The 22,628-nt window shown below is 43.4% G+C and overlaps 1 protein-coding gene across 1 annotated transcript in view; it reads right to left on the bottom strand.

Annotated features, from left to right (window-relative positions):
• LOC121328725 (multiple epidermal growth factor-like domains protein 6) overlaps positions 1-22,628 on the bottom strand; it is a 73,126-nt gene that overhangs the window by 31,239 nt on the left and 19,259 nt on the right. The window contains exon 5 of the mRNA XM_041273724.1: positions 4,890-5,012. Coding sequence (XP_041129658.1) covers positions 4,890-5,012 — 123 coding nt within the window. The remainder of the gene's footprint in view (positions 1-4,889; positions 5,013-22,628) is intronic.

Genomic DNA, 22,628 nt, shown 5'->3' with positions numbered 1-22,628 from the left:
TTCAACTGTTAGAATAATAATGCAATAATAAAGAACAGTCAGGATAGAGTCTAGAGAGAGCCCTTCAATAGCTTTCACTATCCTCAAATGACAGATAATGTACTGCACTAGTTCACTGATTAAACATCTGCACACTGAATGTGTGCGAGCGCAGACGTGTTTTCTCATTGCAGAAGTGATCAAGCTCTTTATCCTGATATATTTTCCACAATGAGGAGCCGAGCTGTGCTGGAGATTCCTTTGCTCAGCTTGTCGATCACACACCAGGAACAAAGCCCTGGCAATGCAACGCTCCACATGTCCCTCAGACAGTGGCCTGCTAATTATTCCACATAAATAGCCAATCACGCCAGCTGAGGATGGTTATTTTCCCTGGGAATTCATTGCAGATGTCTTTCCCTGATCGGATTGGGACTTTTGTGTTGATTTTGGCAACCGTGGAGTTTATCTATCAGTTTCATCTTATCTGTTCCACAAAGTCCATCCACACTGACAAAAAAATAATAATACACCCCCCCAAGCACAGCTTAGAGTTGGGAATGAGATTCCTATTGTGAATGTGTCGAGGTTTAGACAGACAGTCAGGTGGACAGGAAATTGGTTGTAATTGGTTTTGGTTCACACCTTACCAATGCAATCGGTACACTTTGAAAGAAAATGTAAAACTTCTCGTTTTGAGATTTGACATGCCAGAAGTTGACTCCGTCCGCCTGCGTTCCTGAATTCCAGTACGATGTGTTCCCAGAAGAGTCCTCGAGAAGGGAGAGCAATGTTCCTGTCTTTTTATTGGACTGTCTCATTTCCAGCAGCCTTTGAGTCATCGGTCATAATCCGAACAATTCCAAACCTAAATAGGGCAGCATGCTTCATCACACAATTGGAATTCCTTCCCAGTCTTTCAAAAAGAAAATTAAAGACATGTCCACAGACAGCGTCCAATGCAAGTATATATTTTTTGTTGTTTTTTTACCTTTTATGGGTGTGTGCTTTGCATGCAATGGCTATTAAAATACCTCGACCCACACAATGATTGAATATGCAAAACTGATTAAATGGAACCAATTCCCTTTTATATTGTAAGCCAGTATACCAAAGAACCATAGAATGAACTTCAACAGCAATACTTGGGGAATGATTGATACAGACTTCATGCCAACAGAATGATTATTTCTCTTTGTTTGAGAGCCCAGGTTCCAAGAAGAGAATATCACTCGAGAGGAACGGATTTCATATTTTGTCCATCCAGTTTTCCCTTAATCACTTACAGGTTTGGGTACTGTAATGGTTAGTACTTTTAGAAACACCGTAGGGGAAGGTCAATGACTATGCTACCCGGACAGACTGAATGAATGGAAGCCTGTGGCCATCATCTCCCTGTCTGGCCTTCATTACTGCTGATGTAGATGTTGATTAAGACCACAGGAAATAAATAGGGAAATAGCCCTCTCTCTATATCTCTTACATCCATATCTGTACGTGAGCCAAATTACCAGGTGAGCTCCTGCAAACACACACACACACACACACACACACACACACACACACACACACACACACACACGCACACACACACGCACACACACACACACACATGCACACACACACTGCCTCTGCACCTTACCGTAATGCTCACACTAAAACTATGAGAATCGTTGGGCAGATAGCTGTTGGAGCAGAACAGTGCTTTATATAAATACATGGGTTATTGAAATAGCTCAGCTTCATCACAGGGACACTGGGGAAATAAATGCCATGTGCTGCTTTTATGAGATGATGCCCCCTTCCCTTGTTTAGCAGTTTGCGTTCTGTAATGAGGTGTGGGGCTGAAGGTTGAGGTTCTGTCTAAAGAAATATGTAACGCAGATGGAAGCCAAACTAGGAACAGAACACAGAGGCTGGAGGCTTGTGACAAGCTCTATAGGCTAGCATGGCGTTGGGTACCCTTCAGCTCATCCAAGCTGACCACTGGCCAGAGGGCTATTGATTGAGACGCCTTTTCTTTCACTTAGTCCCGTAAAGCCGATCACTGCAGCCCATATAAAATAGTGTTGTATATTGTGGGAGCAGAAATGCAATCAACATGTTCAGATTGCAAAATGAAAAAGGCCGAAGGACCGTTTATGGATTTGATAGAACCCCCCCAGCCCACTGGCCCCCAGAACTGGACTGGAATTTTGTCATCGCTTTGCAGCAGTTAATGTTCTTCAGTGTCTGGTTTTCTTTGTTCTCTTTGGAGATTTGTTCTTTAGTGTTTTATCGTCTCGTTGATCACATTGCTGTTTTAGGTTGAAGGAAAGTCGTTTAAATGGGCGCATGTTTTCTCTTTGAGGTCAGCAGTTAATATCAGTCCCTGATGTTTCTGTCTTCAATGGGAATAACAGAGCATTACTAAACAGGGTAGGAATACTGAATCACATCTCACTACAGGTGATAGACATGCCATAGGATTTTCAAAAGGAGTATGCCGTGTAATAATAATAATAATAATAATCTTCATTTTTAATATAGCGCCTTTCACAATACGAATTGCTGCCCACAGCTTCACATGAATAAAACATTGATGAATATTAACAAAAGAATTCAAGAAAAGAAATAAAAACTAAAGAAACACACAGAATAGTAAAACAAGGCAGAGAATGAAAGGAACATCATTTTAGCAAAACAACGCTGCATTATATATATATATAATGGCAACTGTGGCAGGGCAGGGCCCTGCCTGTAAATATTGTTTTGTGGTGCTTTGGTGGTGGTTGGCAGGGATGGGGTTAATTTCCTATCCCTCCCAAAATCCATGTGAGAATGTGGCTGGAGCTGATTGAATAATTGATAATTAGGCTCCAGCCACATGGTATAAAAGAAAAGAGAGAAAATCCTTTGTTTGGTGGAGGGAATTAGGGAGTGAAGAAGTTTGTTTTGGCCCTTGAGTTGGTTATTTGTTTGTTTCTGTTAGTGTGTTTGTGATTTGTTTTTGTTAAACATGTTATTTTGCGCTGTGAGACGTGTTTTGTTCAACTTTTTGATCTGTTTTTGTTGATTAAACTGTGCAGCCGTGCTTACACTGCAGCTTCCTTGTCTCTGAGTCTCCTTGCCTGCCGACACCACCTGGACCCGCAACGCTGTCCTGTCACAGCAACGTAGAAAAGAGATTTAAACTGAATTAAGAGGGTCAACTGACTGAAACCTCCGAAAGGATACAATTGTACCAAAAAGATGGTATTTAAAAAATAAATAAATAAAAAATCTGCAAAATTTAAGTCTGCAGAGCTGCAGGTGGCCTTGTCCTGCTGCATATAAATATTGACAGGATGACATCATGGCTTTTTCTATTTTGGGATCAGAAGGAGAAAATACAATAGAGAGGTGCTGTGTCATGTGATCCCACTGTGTGAGTGACCGGGCTCCTCTGATGTACTGGAACTCCACTCTAAAACCCGCCCCCCTCCCCTAGCCCTCCAATTACAGCCCAGACATCACAGAGTCAGTGTGGACCTAGCCCTTGTAATAAAGACAGAGTGCATTAGCAGCCCTAACTGCAGGGTATGTTCACTTTACTGTAAATTGTTGGTTAAATTGCTGCGTCATGTTTGTTCTCTATTGCTTTACCTGGCTATTAGGCACTCTAATGCCACTCTGAAAGAGGACTGGTCAGTTCGTCAGGGCAGTAATTACAAATCGTTTAGGAGACTCTCTGATGTACCTGCCCCCTGTCATCTTGTTTCCCGTGACTCTGTTGCTTTGTTTGCTTTAACTCTTTAGATGCCCCGCCTCCCTCTCCCCCGTGTCATCCTGAACTGTGTACTGACTGTTTTGTATTGCCTGCACCCCCAGGCGCGCTGTCTACAGATCTGATAAGGTAATCATTCCTCACCCTGTAGAGTTAGCTGTGATCACAAACAAGACATGCCCGCTACTCGCAGTGACACCAGCATTTAAAAAGAAACCAAACAAAACCTCGAAAGAAGACAAACTGATGTGAAAGGCAGCACAAACTTTTCTAAACTTTGCTTCTTGACTGTTTGTTTTTTTTTCTATTAGATCTCTTATGCTCACTGTCCATGTTTCTTAAACAGCCCCTCTGAATTCTACTCCCAGTGGTGGCATTATTCAGAAAAACACTGCTCAGCCTTTTTATTTGACTGTATTGCTTCCAGCAGCTTTAAAAAAAAAAAAGCTAAATTCCATTATATAAGGTTTGCATGAGCTTGCACAATAACATTTGATAGCTTCCTGATTAAAGACATTCGGTATACAAGTCTAAAATATCTGCACACTAGCATTGACATGGAAGTGGCTTTTCATGAATGATGCTTGGCTGGATGGATTTGTTTTTGATAATATAAAGGAATGGAAAATCAACTCAGCGACACGCATAACTGTTTTACATTTCATATCTGACGTTTGGCAGAAACATGTCATTTACGGACCAGAAAGCTGTCTAGGTTGTATCTCAAGGGCGCAGTTCCCAACCACAATGGATCCAGTCACATTTCCGTTTTCTGCAGCGTGGGTACAGTGCAGCAGAAGCTGGGTACTGGAACTCGTTAACCCTTTCCATTCAACGTCTCCAATTACTGCATCTTGACATAGCAGATCAATGTGTACTTACACATAATTAGCATTACTATACATAGTTACATGGGACTGTCTTTAAGTAAGTTAATGGCTATTAAATAAATCCATGCATTAATGATTAATGTGTTGATCTCGATACAAGAAAAGTTGTCTTACCTTTGCATCTGAGCACCAATCACAGGCAATGGTACCAGCACACAGCTTATGGATTGCTTGCCCCCACGTGATTTATAATGAGTGTATTGGACTCGAATCCCGTTGAATGCACTGTGAAGCCTGCACAAGGTAACAGTGCAGGTGCATTCCTACACCCCTACCTTCACACGTCTTGCCTTCCTCCTTCAGCTTCATCCCTTGGGGGCACTTGCAGTAGAAGCTGCCGATGGTGTTACAGCATTGAAACTCACAGCCCCCGTTCGTCTCCTCGCACTCATTCTTATCTGTCGGAGATAGGGGGGTTATTTAATGAATTGGAAAATTAGTAGTAAGTATAAGGATAATAATGAAGCATATCCATTAATTAGTTATTTGGGGTATTTGCTAGAAATAATTCCATGAAACATTTTCGTATTAGTTGCATTTCTACTGTTTTTTTGCTGTCCCTAGTGTTTTGTAGGGTTAAACCGGTCCATGCATTTATCACTGATGGCTGCCCAAGCATGCAGAGATCATTCTGATCCAATCCACCCTCTCTGAAGGTTGGATTCTGTCCTCATGCTGGACAGGGATTAGCCCGGCTGTCCTTCCCTGTATCTTCTCAAGAGCAATGATGTCTTTTACTTGTGTTCTGTTACTGAGTGAACAGAAACAGCCCGGCCCCTGCATAGCAGCCCTGTTTACTCCAGGGTACAATTTGCACCAGATTGAAAAGGAAACACGGTGATTGTAATCGAGTTGTTTTCATGCAACCTTTGCAACGCTGGGGGATAAGAAGCTTTCCTGGACTGTGGGTCTATATTAATGATACAATGAGAGAAGCCCTTCAGTGTTTCCACCTCTTTGATTTAATATAAAAATGAACACATTATTAGACAATTAAACAAATGCTCTGCGTTCCCAACATCGGCGAGAAAGGGGGGCGCATCTGTAGGTTATTAACACTGGTCATCACATCCCTGCAAAATCAGGGAATTATTACAATTAACTGGAAATGCTTCCCCTGCAGCGAGCAACGGGTGAGAATTCCAGCAGTTACGCACAGAAGAACAACAGGATGAATAATTCATTGCATACTCTGGACCGGGAGAAAAAAGAAAATTGACTGTGTTCCTGTCAAGGTCTGGAAACCGGCAGAACAGCATGATACTCCACACCACCTCTACTGACGCTCCGCCCTATTTATACCACACAAGAGAAAAAAAAAGAGTCTTGATTCGCTGAAGACATGACCTGGCTTTCATATCGAGTTCCGGTGTTCCATGTTCCAGGAGAGAGTTCTGAGGTCTGTTCAGTGTTCCCTTTTCCGACAATCTCTTCTAAAATATCCCAGCTTTTCATTCAGAGTAGAATGTAGGCCTGGCTCATTTTTTGTGTGTGTGTTATTTTGGGAACTTTAAGATATTTATACAGGACAGGGCTGGTGTGTCTGTCTTTATTTTCCAGGATAGAGAGAGTGAAAGTAATAAATTAAACATTTTGTTCTGGTTTAGTTTTTTATTTTATTTTATTTAGCCAGATTGTGATCTTGACATCTCTATGATTCTCTAAGAGACAGGGTCACGTCAAGAGTACCTTATATAAACTCCAGTTTATTCAAATAGCAATACACACTGTACGGCTGCTTTATCCAAAACTAACAGATGCCAAATGGCAGCGAATATTTCTGGACTCGCAAATGCAAAAAAGCAAAAGGACAAATTTATGTAACAATATCCCTTGCTTTTTTCAACCCTGTTTCCACTGCAAGCACATTTTCCAATATCGTTTGCAGAAGAAAAATAATAATAATAATAATATATATATATATATGAATCTAATTGAAGTGGCGGAAGCACGCTTGGAAAGTGGATGCTATTGAGATTCTGGCAGACTGTCTCCGGTAAGAGCTGGAACAGGCTTAAGGGCTCTTATTATAATCTCTGTTGTGTGCTACTGGCTGAGAACAGTATGTGCAATATTACCCGCGCCAACAACAAGAAAAAAACACAATGAAAAACGCTCCGTTTGGGTTCAACACTCAAGCACAAAGGATGCAAAGCTAGGTGAGCACGTCACATCCGATAATCACACTGTGAGACAACCAGAAACATGCCTTATAGTACGCTGGAGAGATAAGCCCTATTAAATAACTAGGCAAGTGAGTCTAGTGGTAAGGGCTGTAAGACGTGTAGCAAAGACTGGGGATAAGTATAAAGGTAAAGTACATAGGACCCCAGATAATGTGGAGGCTGTATAGCTTCAGATGGGTTGAAACAAGTGGGGAAATAATGGTAGTTCTCCCATGTAAAAGTGAGCTAAAGAACTATATTTCCCAGAATGCCTCAGCCAGGAGTGAGGCACTTAGTGACAGCTGTGGGTAATTGATGGATCCAGCACAGGTATAAAACGGCAGGTTAAAGCGTCCTCAGGTTAGCTGTGCTACAGGAGGACGGGTTTTGCAGATGTGTGTTTGTAGGGTGTGTTATTTGTATCAGTGGCTTTGGATTGACGCGCTAACTGGAAGACAGGGAATTGAGATATTTTGTTGAGTCGGCGCTTCTCAAGGGTTTTTTTTTTTTTTTTTTTTTTTTGTATGTTTTGTATGTTGTTTTGTGCTCTTAAAGACTCGGTGTGCTCGTTCGCAAAGCGCCCTCCTGAATAACATACTGGCATTCCCGTGCAACTACACATCTGTGGTCAACATGACCCCCTTCGCTCACGATGTTTTACTTTTGGGGGCAACCTGATGCATTATAAAATAGACACATAATTAAACAACTTAACATGGTGCAAAGGCCATGTGTCCTCCAGTGTTTACTATGAAGTGTGACCCTTATCATTACCTTCTACCGTTTAGCACAGATCGTTGTTTACCATGCATAGGAACCATTGCAACCGTGTCTCTGTTTCTGGAAAAACTCCTAAAAGCTGCAATGGTTTTAACACTGGATCACCAACACAAGACGCAAGAGTTGCTTTGCTAGTTCTGTTAGTCATTGCACCACCGTGCAAATGTTTGATCTTGTATATTATTGGTTTTGCAAGAACGGTTGTCCGGTATGTAAACAGTGCGTCTCAAAGCAGTGGTGGAGGCAATGTCTATCGTTTCACATTGGTTTTAATAACTGGGGTGGGACTTTGTACATAACAGGAACAACATCATCTAGCGTGAAGGCTTTTGCAAAAGGAACGCTTGCAGGATTATAGGTTTCTACATCGCTGGCTCTGATTAGCCCCGAAGGGAAAGGGAAGCGTGCTGACCGCTCCGATTCTCCCCCAGTCTGATCACTACCATACTGTGTTGTATAAACAGCAATGAGAAACGTGCTGCTGCTGCTGTTCCTCACTTTCACCACAAGAGGCCACTATTGGACATAAATAGCAAAAGCAGCGTCTGTTGCATAGTGTTGAAAGGAGCATGCAGTTTATACATAATGTAAGCTGTGCAGGTCAGCAACTCTATGGCTTGATTGGCATAGCAACAAGAAGAGATCAATGTGTGTATGTGTAGCTAACACAATCCATCTGGGCCCGGTCTGAACCAATTTCCATTTCTCAGAGGGGTGCGATAGAAGAATACGTCACCACCTCTCTCTCGCAGTGTGAAATTGCACTCAGTGGCAGTTTATAACAGCATCTGAGGGAATCAGAAGCATTTATTACACACAAAATAATCAGCTGAGCCGTAACCTCAATTAGCGGCGAGGCACGTGTTCTGCTAAATACAACAGCGCACGCTGTACAAAGGAACTGCAATGACAAAATCTGGCCACTGGGTGGGACCCTGTTGCAATTAAAGAATGAATCGAAACACGGAATGGAAAGGGCTTTTTTTTTTTCTTTGCTAAGCCATTCAAGGTGGGGTGATTTACGTCGGCGCTGGGGGGCAAGACGTGTAGTCAGTCACTTAAGATACACTAAATTACGTATTGCAGACGTAAACGTGCAGTCGTGAGAGAACTGAAAAGTGTGTAGAGCGCTCGGTAAATCAGTCACAGCTGACTGCACATTAATCCCCGAGCCTGCAAATCAATGCGCTCATCTAACTGTAGCACCTTCACCTGTCTCTTCCCAGATCACCACAAGATTTACTTCCAGAAAGGCTGGCGCAGGTTGTGCAACTGTGCGGTAATAAATGGCCAGGGCGTGGGGTCAGCGCTTTGAAAGCATTCGCTTCGGAGCAGACAGCGTCAGCTGAGCAGAGGCGGGACAGGGGTATGCTGGGTTAAGCGTTTCGCGCGGTATTGCCTATTAAAGACGCTGTTGTTTAGAATTGAGAACTTCGAAGCCGCGATCGACCACTTTGTGAAGAAAGAACGCAGAATGGATTTTGTGAAGAAGCAGCCTGGTGAGTTGCTTTTAATTTACGTTTGCTAAAGCTTCAAATCGTTACGTTGCGCAGATTGCACGAATCGGAGACAAAGCTACCCAACGCGTCAGTCTGTTCAGCTTATTCACAAAGCATGCCTTCTCTTTTTTTTTTTTCGTTTGTATCAAAGCACATAGTAATTCTAATACTTTCAATAAACTTTAGAGGGTGGGATGTTGACTGTGCTACCCCGGTAGATTGTGACTCTGCACGCCACTGTAAATGACTTGTCACCCCAGACACAGTGCAGGAGGAACAAGAGGACCTCTGGTGTGTCTTCCCACCCAGGTGCACTGTAGAACAACCTGGCACTCCCGCCATTATCCTGGTCCCTGTTTACAGCATCACAGAACGGAACTCAGAACTCCCTGTGGTGGTGCTGGTGAGCCCGGACCTTTGAAACCAAGGATGGGTCGCCTGGCAACGTACACACAGGCTCCACCCAGGCTTGATTTCAGGGGTCAAACTGGTTCACAGGGGCCAGGCTCCGGCATAGAGTTTACTGGACCTGACACTGAAAGGGTGTGTTTACATTAAAGGGGAAGTCAAATCAAGTGCCAGCCCGTTTTGAGGTAGAGTCAATAAAGTTGACTCCTTAAAAGGGAATGTCAAATAGTTTGCCACAATGAATATCATGGCATGGGTTGTTATCTATTTTTCTTTCTTTCTTTCTTTTTGTTGTCGTACTGCAACCTTAGCCAGCTGCTGGTGTTTTGTTGTTGACTCAAATTGATTACCCTGCTCCAACAGCCTTCCCAAACAAACAGAGAAGCTTCTCATTATATCGGGCTTCCTGTCTGTTTGTTGTCGTTGTCTGGAAAGGGAAGGCTCTGACAGGAACTGCTCCAGGCCAGGTGGAGTCCACAGGTCACGATTTCTGCGGTTTTTCATTCAGAGCTTGGATCACCCTACAGGGTCCGAAAACTCGATTCACAGGAGCACTAAAGGAACTGTTTCCCAGCGGTGTCTTTCCTTAGCCTCTGTGTGTGTGTGTGTGTGTTGTGTGATACACTGCCGTTCTGGATTCTGCTCCGTCCCCTGTCAGTGAGATCAGAGGAGGTTAAAAGCTCTAAAAAACACAAGAATGCAGACGAGCCTGGCTGCAATGTGGTTAAGACGCTGGTTTGCAGTGCGCGGGGGGTCATGTACGTTAAAAACCTCCTTAACTAGTACACTTGTGAAGGCCTGACTGGTCAGTGATTGTAAATGTATCTCCAAGTTAAGAAAAAATAATTGAAGCACTCAATTAGTTTTAGTCAATAAACTAACAAAAAAAAAAAACAGCTTAGCTAATGTCATTGAGGAAGTTTAAGATTTGTGCTAATCAGAGGCTCTGTAACATAACAATAACGTTGCATTGCTATCAAACAGTCATTACACGACACAGTGCTCTTTAAGGCAGTTACAGACTGTCCTGTGTGAACACTGCAGACACCACACAGAGATCCAGACTCTCCCAAGCTGAACTCAAAGCTCTCCGCGGGTGCAAGGCAGGTCTACCAGCAACCTTCCAGCCAGCTGTTGGTATGCATACCACTGCTTCTTCGTATTAGTAATATTGTTTTCAGTGCTGCCGCTGATGTCTCCGCGTCAGGTCGGACTGCCTCTCATCCAGTTTCATTTCATTGGGAAGAAGGATTGCAGACAGTGCCTCCAGTCTTGGATCCACATGCAGGTTTACACAGAGCGAGTTCCAGTCATAGAGCTTGCCAGACCAGAAACAAGGTTCCAACATCTGCTTTGTAGACAAATCATTTGAGAAACTGATGTGCCGAACTGTTATCCAACCCCGTGCTGCGTGCCGTGAAACACAAACAGGAAAAAATGAGGGCAGTTGATCTAAACCCGGCTAAGTCATTTGAGTATTTTGTGCAACTAGCTGGATTGTTGTCTGTGAAACAGATGCGGGGGCTGGGTGCAAACCGTCGAACCCCCCCCACTGCAAGCAAGCGTCTTAACCACTGTGCAAAAGAACTGGTCTCTCTGCATCTGTGGACACACAGCTTTCAACATTATCCCATCTCACCAACAGGGGGCAGAATCCACCACAGCAGTGTATCACCCAACGCTTTCCATTACATCAAATAGGAGGATGAATTGAACTTAATTAAAAGAAGAATCACAACCAGCTGGAGGCAACACGCATATCCGATCTGCCCATTGGAAAAATCCATTCACTGCATTTCTTCATTAGCACCATTTTCTTTGGAAAAGGAGAGAGAAAAATAAAGTAAGCTGTAGCAATGCCTGAATTAAAGCACTCAGGGATTTAAATCAAGGGCTCTAGAGCTAGTTTTGAATTAGACTGCACATACAAGTCTATTGGGAGCCCAGTCCAGCTTCAGTCCCTTTGAACAGGACCCTGCCCTTCCTCGGTGCACCTGTGGCTGGCTTCGAGGAGGTCTCTCTGGGTGTGTGCGTGAGAGAGAGAGGCTATGGGAGAGCAATCCGGATGTCCGCTAGGAAATTGCACTGGTCACACTGCACCAGCGGGGAAAGAGATTACTAAGAAACAGTGGAGAAGTGATCTAAACCAGAGCAGATAACCATGACCGTTAGTTAGTCCCTTAGTAAATCTTACAGCCTGTATTTGACTTTATTTTTCGCTCAATAAATGTGAATCCTCATATCGCAGTTGTTCACAATCTTAAGAGACTGTTTTTCTGGAAGTGATTCATGTAACAGGTCTTATTCCTCTTATTGCAGTGCAAACATTTTGTAGCAGGGATGGAAATAAAACTCCCATTGCATAGCAGTTCCTTGAGTTTAATCAGACACACCTGTGCTTGTTACATATTCCCAGAATGTAATGAAGCACTGAAGATCCTGACACAGAGGGGTGTAGTGTGGTAGTGTACTGATCTCGCTGCAAAGACCCTGCTTTCTTCTTGTGACTGGAATGGTCAGTTTACTTTCGTATGCAGACTGTCAGGTTCACAGACAGGCTCCTTCAAGCCCTGCCAAAAATGCAGCCAAGAAAAAAACCAATAAACTAAATCAGCCATTGATCTTTTTAATGCCTCGTTTATCTGTCTTGCCCATCAGGCCAGGCTGGCGTAAATCACTGGCGCTCTGTACAGCCCCCCCCCCCCCCCCCCCCCCCCAGAAAAAACTTTCAGTAATAAGAAAGGAGATGTACTCGACCGCTGTGCTGTGATGTATGGAGGAGTCATTAGTGTTTTCAGGCATTTAAGCATCAAACCTTTTTTTATTAGATTTTTCTATGATTAGACTATAATACATATTTCTGGAGAGCTTCCACTACCCAAAGGGTCTCGCAGTCTGTCACTGCTATGGGTCTCCAGAGTGTAAAAGCTGCTGCCAGGTTGTCTGAAAGTGGCTCTCACATCTGGGAGCCGTCACAGCTGGCTGGCTCTGGGGCTGTGGTAACGCTATTAAAGAGAGGGAGTCGTGGTTTAGTAATTATCAGGCTCCCAAAAAGAGCCCTGTCTCGTGAAGCTGGCCTGGACCATGGTGCCACAGCTGCCACTGCACTTCAACAAAACAGATCAGGGAAAGATGACAGACCGCAGCAGGGAAACGCTTCCAAATGTTCCTTGGCAGTAAATGCAACGGCTAGGTATGCCAACGCTCTTTGAATCTGACTTCGTAGATCTCGTATTCCACTCGCACCACGGCACGATATCAACACACTGAACTGGGTTTCAGGTGACACAGCTGGGGAAGAGTTCTGAAGGACCAGGGGCTAATGCATAGCTGACTGTGATTGGCTGACTGTGATCTGGGGCAAGTCCATTCCAACTCAAAGAAGCCCCTGAGGCTGTAGTTGAGTTACAGATTGTGACTCGTTTTTCCCCACTATTAGGAAAGCCTGCATCTATTGTAGAAGTCAAAAGTTGCAGGATTCTTAACTAGTCTCCCTTTTGGTTCTCTCTTACAGTTGTTGGTCTTCAGACTTTATCACACGAAGCTCAGCCGCACGGAAAAAAATACAGTTACGCTTGTCAGAATAACATTTGACCTCTAGAGGGAGTCAGGCTCAATGCCATAATGCCGCTTATCATTCCTTAGATTTGTAATAGACCTCTTACACGGATTCCCTTGGATTTCTGTTTGTAATTTAAAAAAACAAAAAACATGCATCTATGTTAAAACTGTCGTTACAACTTTAGCTGTAATTTTTAGCTTTAATTACCCTTAACCCAGGCACTGTGTATTGAATACCAGAAATCTCTTCACCAGTGTAAGTAGCATGGGTCGTGTGAGCCTGCCTATTACCACATCACATTAGCTATGACATCGCTTTGAAAACACATGCAGAGCAGGCACCCTGACCCTACAAGATGGGTTTTATGTGATATTTTATAGTCAGGACACTTGGAAACCCTCTTCAGTCATGATGAGCAACTATATAGTTAAAGAGCGATGGCGCTGGGGTGCATTTGTAGGAACACATTGATAAGCCGAGGTGTCTGAGTGCGGGGGAGCTGCCGGCCCGCCGTGGCGTTCGTTCAGCCGGAATTCTTCATGACCCCGTGGGATAAACAGTCCTGGAATGGGATCTGGAATGTGCCCGGGGAATTCTGACAACAATGCAGATGATAGAAAACATCCTGTCCTCGCTGACTTTCCCCGTGCGTCTGCAACCAAAAACACTTGCAATGTGCAAATGTTGATCTAAAACTACAATAAACTGCCAAGTATCAGTATTACTGAGATGTTACTATGTCAATATTTTTTTGCACAGTCTCATAAATAGTATGGTGCAGTTACAATACTGTGCCACCAGGTAACACTATGCTCCCTACCTCAATCTGGTATCACTAACCACACTGAACACATGGACTAATTAAACTGCAGGACCTTCTAACCCTAATCCTACCCCTAACTCTAATCCTAACCCTTTTCTGATACAATTGTGTACTTACACATGTCATGCAAAAAGTACACATTAAGTACGTTGTAGCTATGCATAATAACATTGTAATCATCTGCTGATCTGCTTATACAGCTGCCTAAATTATTAGCAGGGCGTCGCTAATTACATTAGTAAAACAATTAAACCTATGGCACAAAACACACTCCCCAGTATGCAGGGCCCTGTCACAATTATATAAGTTTCCTTCACAAAGGAAAAAACAAGAACAATCGGAGAATGTCAGCAGGTCTCGTGTCTGGCTACAGAACCAGAATGAACGTGTCTCTCTGTTGTGTCTCTCAGTGTGATCCTGTCTGTCTGCGATTGCAAGCCCGACTTCAGCTTGTCACAGGCTGGGGCGTTGTCCTGTGCCAGCTGAGACACTGGGATTGTTTTAAGACTGCCAGTGCATGTAAAAGGCTTTGCACAATTCCGTGCAAAGCCTTTTAGATAATGCATGCAACAGCTGGTACCTTGAGACCTTGATCTACCACTGCAAAAGTAACAGAGGCAAGGATCTGTTCATACTCTACAGCAACAGGCCATGGGAGTGGCATGGTGAAGTTCAGTTCCTCGGTACCCCACACTCCCACGCCGACTCTGAGCAGAGCGTGTTTTCTTAATGGGAGGGAGCGACGGCATCAACATCTTTCCGGAGCTGGTGATGGGATCCTCTGGGAGAGGAGAGGCTGTGGATGCTTTCCCATCTCCGAACCCTGCGTGCAATTCCCAGGCGTCGCATTCCTGCAGCGTAGCCCGCTCTTGTAAAGAACGCAGCAGGCATGTGTTATACTGTGCTCAGTCTCGAGTTTATCCAGGAATCTGAGTTCAGGAGTCTGAAGTTTGTAGCTATGAGGCTCCAGAGGGACGTTTCCCATGATTTAGCTCTTAAGTATGTTTTTTTTGTAGTTTTTATCACAGAAATTCTCCTTCAATTCAGTATTCCTCATGATTTAGTGCAGCTGCTCATGCAGGCGATAAACACGGGCAGTCCACACCTTGCAGGACCCTTGTTCCACCCATGCTGTTAATTATTAAATTGAACCAATGAAACTGAACTACCTAATCGTTTGTATCTATACCTGTTAAACCTGTGGTGGTACAGCCCGCCAGGACTGGAATTGCATATCCCTGCCCACGTACACTAGAACATGCTTTTTACATGGTTTATATTTTCCAGTAATATATTATCAAAATGTCCATTATACAAACGGGCATCTAATAGAGGTCACTATCTACTTATAACTAAAGTGTACTGAACTTTAATTGCTGGTATGTTATTATTGCTGGTATGCAATAAAAAGTGCAGTGAAAAGCATGGTAATTATAACAAAAAGATTAGAGGAGAAGAAGAAGAAAATGTGCAGTGGGAAAAAGAAAAAGGCACCCCCTTCAAAAGCTACAAGTAAGAGCACTGACGGTCTTTACTGTAATGAGTAAGCAGTCAGAGGGAGAGAAGGCTTAATTGGAGTGTGCCAAGTAGCAGTAGGAAGAGAAAGCCTGTCATCACATTCTGACCACCGCTTTTAGGCTCAAGTTCACCGAAAACGTCTCGAAGTTTCTCGGCTAAGGGTCTAGGGGTATGCAAGACACCCCTTGAGTTTTGTATTTTGTGTGCACCATATGGTAAATGCCAATGTATTTTTTACTGTAAAATATCCCTCTAAACGTTTTTTTTCAAGAACAGATCTCTGCTAAGCCTCCTGTCCTGTGCAAGGATAAGCATCAAGATCTTCCTGCTGAATCTGCTCGAGGGAGGGCCAGCTGGGTTCTCCTCATCACTCAAGTGTAGTTAACGGGGAGCGAGCCTCGTTAGTCCCTTACAGGGCAAGAGCAATCGGCCTCTCCTCGATTTTAATAACCCCTCTCCCTTCAACCCCAACCTCAGACCACACCACTGCTCTGTTTAATAAAAAACCTTTCCAGTGATCCATTCGGAGATGTCGGAGAAATGCAGCGGATAATAAATAAAGCCCAGGCTAATAAACTGAGCTGAGATGGAATGGAGGAGATGTTTCTGTAGCCCACCTGATAGAGTGCAGCTCAAAACATGTTGCATTGGTGTTGGAAGTGGGATATCCAACCTGACCCTTTAGGTTATAACCCGAATATAAGGAACGCACAAGGTGCTGTAATACCACAGGGGAAATGTAACGTCCAAGCTAAGTTACACAGACTCCTGGCATACGTTTCCCGCCCCTTTTTGCCAGTCGGCGCAGGCACATCTGTGAACTGCTGAACTTGGCTTGCACTGCATCGCAGAAACACTGTAATGAAATGCAAGCACAGCGGTTTATCATTCCCAGAGCTCAGGTCCGTGGCAGTCGCATATGGGAATGTTCTGCGCTGTCAGACCTTGGCTAATGGATCATTCCATCAGAGCCGGTGCCAATAGCAGGTAATGGGAGACGGCAGGCGGGATGCACGGCACGCACCATTGCCTTTCTGTGTTTTTTAGGTGCACTGGGGCATTCAGCAGCATGGCTCATTGAGGAGCGATTTATAACGTGTCAGATCTGCTAATGTACAGCAAAGGATGTGGAGCTGGAAAAAAATATTCCCAGATCCGACACTGTCCCTACCCAATGGACACCAGGTGTGAAAGCCACCCTTTATAATGAGTATGTACCCAAACAGTAAAGAGCAAGCACGAGGGCTAACCCTTTCTGCTGTAGGCTGCAGCCAAACACACACCACAAAACAGTGCACTCACAACACTGAAGACAAACAGCAGAGCTGACTTTATTTATTCGAGTTTCTGAGAATTCTAAGATCCGATACAGAGATGATGTGTTTGTAATGTTAAACAATTTTTACTGTAAACCCTTTACAGCACCTGGGCGGAAATGAAATATAATTACATACTTAAGAACGGAAACACATTTTCCTATTGACTTTCAATCATAAATTCATGTTAAATTACTCTTTGTTCGTGTGAACAGCCTTCTAACATATAACTATCAAAGAAACAGTTTCATGCTTGTAATAAATTTGTGCTTCAGGGAACATGACCTCTAACAGATATATTAATCAAAAACAGTGCAACAAAGAGGCTGGTGACCCGTTCCGTTTTATACAATTCCTCAAGAGAAAGACCTCCCCAGGCTAACCAGACCACCTGATGCAGAATACTGTTCTTCCCACAGCCCGAGGATTAGATTCGGACCCTTGACCCTGGCCGGGGTCAGCACCTCTGTGTTTACAGTCTGCACATGACTGAGGTGAGCCAGCGATCAATTACACACTGCAACCAACCCAGACTCAATCCTTTACCAGCCAGTACCCAGATGAAGCAGTCCCACGAGCGATGCGACCATGTGTGTTGCCTCAGAGCTGGAAGGGGTTAGGAAGTGTAGTTTTTTTGTTTTGCTTGTTCCTAATTTAATGGAGCTATTTGTCAACACAACAAAGAGGTCAAAAAGAACTTGTTTTCTGAACCAAACTCCAAAGCACTAGTTCTCCAAACTAGTCCGTCCAGAGATTGCATTTTGTAGTTGCCGTTTGTTTTCTGTTTTTTGAGTAAAGGGTTTAATGGCCCGCTCCTCAGCCATGGCCTGTACGGGCCTGACTACCAGCCTGAGGGGCTGTCGGAGAAGACCAAAGGTGAGCTCAAAAGGCAGATTTGAATCACGTACTACACAGAACACTGTGCTCAGAGTCTGAGCATTCCTGTGTGGTGTCAGCCTTCTACCCTCCAGAGGGAGATACTCTACTGTGCATTTTCAAGAACAGGGTTTATTTTAGTGTGTTTGGGTTTGCTGTACGGTGCATGCTTGTGTATCTAAGTCTAGGTCTGTTCTATAAGTGCATGTGTAAGTAAGACCAGGAGCGGCATAGTAAGTATCTCAGCTGTCAAATCTGTTTGTATTCACTGGGATGGGAGTCTGGTTGCCATATTGAGCAGTCCCAAGTGGGTGATTTGTGCTGCAGACAAAGGCAGGTAATTTCCTGGGGAGCAGGTATCTGTCCTGCACCCAGAGACTGATTTATCACTGCAGGTTTCTCAGCTGGTCTTTTGTGATGCCATCGGCTTCTCTCTGATCTGTCCTCCTAGTTCTGCAATATGATTGGACAGTACTGGGAGGTGGGATTTCAAACAATTGAAATGTGAAAGCAAATTCATTCTTTCTTTCTTTCTTTCTTTCTTTCTTTGTATTTAGATACCTGGGAGTGTTATTTAGAAGGGATGATGCTGTAAGAAAGTAGAGTAGAGAAACTGGTCTGAATTTTGCGAACCCTACACGTAAGACCCATGTCCTACACATCATTAAAACATTGCATCTGGAAACTATTAAAAAAAATACTGTTTTTTTTTTTGTTTTTTTTTTTTAACCCCTTCACCTCTGGATCAGTCTATTGCAATACTTCCCAACACAGGTCCATCTAAAACCACCTTAACTACAGAAGTGGTTAAAGATGACATTACGTTTACCAGCCATGCAGCGGCACATAAGACAACACGCGTTCCAGCAGTCTGCTCTTTGATCCTATACGCACACCGTGACTAACAAACGCCTCTCCAAAGGAGCTCTGTAGGGCAAATTCTGTCAAAGCACTCCTCCCACCCAAAGCCCTGTGGCTGTAGCCTAATACAGGACTCTATTACCCAGCAAGGAACCACTGCCTTCAGCCAGGACCCTGCAGTGCAACTAAAGGGCTCAGCATGGCAGGAACCCAATCAATAGCCTTGAATTAGCCAACGTCTAGAAAACTGAGAACTAAGTGCTGTGCATGCCATTGGGAAAGTTATTTTATTATTTTAGTTTACTGTGGCAGACGGCTGTAAGTATGGGGAGTGTGGTAAAGCTGCTTCTGTTATAACAAAGTGGTGTTGTGTTTGGATTTCACGCTTCAGCATTTGAAGTTTCCAGATGACTTTCCCGAATGATGATCTGCTCTTCAAATCTAATACACTGAGAAAGTAAAGCAGGTAGATTCCCCATCAGAGCCTCCTGATTGCAATCGCACTCCATGGCACCAGAGACTTCCCCAGCTTCACTACTGTAGACAGCGATCCGTAATGAAATCAGGTAAGAAGGGATAACACTTTATAATCCACAGCTGAATTATCGCGGATCAGCACGGAGTCACTGCTTAGACTGGGCTTAAGTTTCGGGGCTGCCTTCGGTTGAATGAGTCCCTCTTTGTTTTCACAGATTTTTTATTTTCTTAGCCTGCAAGTGGCTTTTAAAAACCCAGATATCAGTTATGAAATAGGCACAAGGCAAGGCATGAAGCCCCAGTCTAAATGGACAGCAGGGTTCGTCTAAACATATGAGAATGAACCTATATCAAGATGACAGCGTGACATCTAAACCTGCTATCGGATGAAGCAGCTTTACCTTGATTACGACGTAGATACAGCCCTATAAAAACACCCTCAAAGTTGGACTGAAATAAACAAGAACATAAATTCTCTTAAACAATGCACTGTAAATGAATAGCATTTCCCAGGACGTGACGGCAAGTTTAGTTTTCTGTTCTGGCTTTCCATCTAGCATCGCTCAACTTCTTTAGCGGCATTACAAATAACATTTAGGAAAGAAAGAAGCCGTGCCCAGTACTGTTTATTCACGAAACCGTGAACGGCAGCTTCTCTTCCACTTTGCTTACAGAACTTTCTGTCCTTCCCCGTCTCTCTCGGTCTCCAGCACCTGAATCCTGCTGCCTTCGTGCCTCACATTCCTGGGTAAGAAGTGTGCTTCTGCTCCCTCTTTTAAAGGAAGAGAGTTTTTTTTATTTTTGGCTCCAGACATCCCAGACACTCGGAACTGTCAAACGCAGCATCTCTCCCTTTTAAATTAAAAACCAGGAGGATGGCGGGCTTCACAGTACTGTATTGTTCTTTCTCTCTGCGGACGGCAGTGATTTATGCAATAACTATGGATGGGATGGGAGTGCAGGATTTGACATCTTTAACTGGAAACGTTGGAAGATAGCTTTCCATGAAGAAAATTGACAGAAATCTGCACCTAATGAAAGGGCATTTCTTGTATAAGTAGCAGATCTGCACATGTTTTACAATAATACCAAAGTCAGTATTGCAGGAGAGAGGACTAATACAATGCAGTAATGATCAGGGACCAGGTCCAGGCAATTCCTGATGTGGCTGTTATGTCAGTATATGGGAGTGAAGTCTTTTACTGTGCGTATGTGTAGGGATATTGATTTTAGCTGCTGGTGGCAACGTTTCAATGCAGGTTGCTTTGAATTTAGTTTAGATCTCAGACCATGGAAATACCCTGCGCTGTTTCTGTACTTTATTTTCAGTAGTGTGATTTTCCTCTGGTTGTGTTTATTTGAGTTCATCACACGAGGATCGTTATGAAAGGTGAGCCGAAATTGTTTGGATTACAATTATTATAAAAAGCGTTGCAAAGCAGCACAGCCGAGTCAGCCAAAATCCAAAATGATATAGGTGTTCTTTTACAAAAGATTTAAAAAAAATAAACAGAATGCTTCTTTCCACACCCTGATGTACAGTTATCCGCAATTGTTTTAAAACAAATTAGGTGTTTTTCCATTTCCCGACTCCAGCGATGGCAAGCAACTGTAACCTTTCCTTTACAGGCCAGAGGGTGTGCCAAGATATCCCGGGCATGCTGCCTCCAACACTGAGGGAGTTCCGTACCCTGTCATCACATCAGAGGGTAACGGGGATGAAAAGCGCGCTTTGTTACTTCACGGGCAGTCACCGCTCCTGCACTTCGTATGTCATGCCACTGCGTCTGCAGTCTGAGCTGAGGCTGAAAATCTCAGAAGGAAGGGTGGAGTAGTTTGTATAAACGGCATAATTGTAAATGTATTGATTGATTGGAAAGTTCCTAATAATAATAATAATAACAATAAACGGCATAATTGTAAATGTGAAATTGATTGATTGGAAAGTATCCTAATAATAATAATAATAATAATAACAATAATAATAATAATAGTAGTAGTGGTGGTAATAGCCAGCAATGGCTCTATGAAAAAGCCCAGTTTGTGCAGACTGATATTTGTGATTCAGTAGCCAGGCCCCCCTGTGAAATCCCCATTGTTTCTTGCGAGACTCCACGATTCACATGCAGTAACTAAGAGCTTTCTGATTTATGTGAAATATTTCATCTGTTCAAACAGTTTTTTAATGTTCTGCTGTTAGACGCTATTACTGACAGAACTGGCTGCGCAGCAGACATCGTACTGTAAACACTTCCTCTGATCGATGAGACAACTGGCTTTCAGAAGGAAAAAAACAACCCAGCCAAGCACAGGAGGCTGCTGCTGACACCGCATTCCATCTTCAGTGAAGACACCCTGCAGGTAGAAGTTAAGCAAGCCCCTGTTTAGTTGGAGATCTTCAGTGATTTCTTGATGAGCGATGCCCTAATGCACAGCTGCTAGGTGTCAAAGAAAGACTAAAACAAAGCTTCTCCTTCAGCTGCTTCTGATGCTTTTCAGACTCTTCGGGGAAACGGACGTACAAAGGAGGGCTATCGATGTGCTTACTCTGTGAAAGGGTCAGTCAGTTAAAGGGTTTCGCTAAGGTCTGAGTTTTAAGTCCAGGACGCCCCCTTTTTTTCAACTATTTTAGGATATTTATGACAAGTTTTTAAAACCTTTTCAAACCACCTTTTAACATTCTTTACAAGCCTCCCCGGTTAAGGTTTTGTGACTAGGGCCTTATTAAAAATGAACCAGGGGATGGTTAATTCACCTGCAGACGAGAGATAACACAGGCCCCCATCTACAACCCCAGCTTGTAATTCTTTTATTTATTTGCTGTTTATCTCACATTGGGAATGTTCTCTGCAGTGTGGACATGTGGTGATGTTGCACAGAGATCTACAATCCCATTAGCTGAAGCTGCTAACCTCACTGGAATGCACAGGACTCCGTTCCACGAAGCATTCCTGGCCGAACTGCAGGGAAGAAGCAGACCTACTTTCTAAAATAATCTCCCGCGTTAAGCAATAAATAAAAATAAACATTACGTCCTCCAGCCGGGCGCTGCTCACTTCCCATTGCTGTTTTTTGTCCTAAAATTTTAAACTTTAGTCTTATCGCGTGTTTCAGTGATTAGATCAAATGGAAATGGGGGTTATTGGTTGTAATATTTTAAACAAAACGGTATAATGATTGATGGTTAACAATCAAAAAAGACACGATTCCAGGACATTTTTAAATAAAACACAGACCATATTTAAAAAAAAGCATACCATACCCTTTTAAAAGATGCCTGTGGTTTTAGGGTTTATGAAGAAATTAAACAAGCCCTATTATGCAGTGTACAGCTGTGTAGAAAGATATTGGGGGTAGCGAAAGAGAATGCTAAGTGCCTGACCGGTATCTGAGGACAGTGGAACCGCAAGGACAACACAGAAAGAAAAGCAGACAGCATTCCTGACAAGCTGCCCCTGTTCTCCCACACACAGCATACAGCTTTTTTTTCTTCATTATAATTTACATTTGTGTTTTTTGTTTTTTTTTTATTTTCCCGTCGCTTCCCCTCTCAGACCTACACTGTAATCCACTCAGAATCTGAAGAGAGTGCTTTTTGTGATTCGATTTACAGCCTGCCAAAGAAATCGCGCTTCCAGATCTTTTCACAGCATGGGCACACATTTAGTTACAGTAGTGTCTTTTCAAGTCTTTTCTCATTTAGGGCACTGTCTTGTTTTAAATAATATG

This window comes from Polyodon spathula, chromosome 16 (assembly GCF_017654505.1).
Source record: "Polyodon spathula isolate WHYD16114869_AA chromosome 16, ASM1765450v1, whole genome shotgun sequence".
Lineage (NCBI taxonomy): Eukaryota > Metazoa > Chordata > Actinopteri > Acipenseriformes > Polyodontidae > Polyodon > Polyodon spathula.
This window is presented reverse-complemented; position numbering and strand designations above follow the sequence as displayed.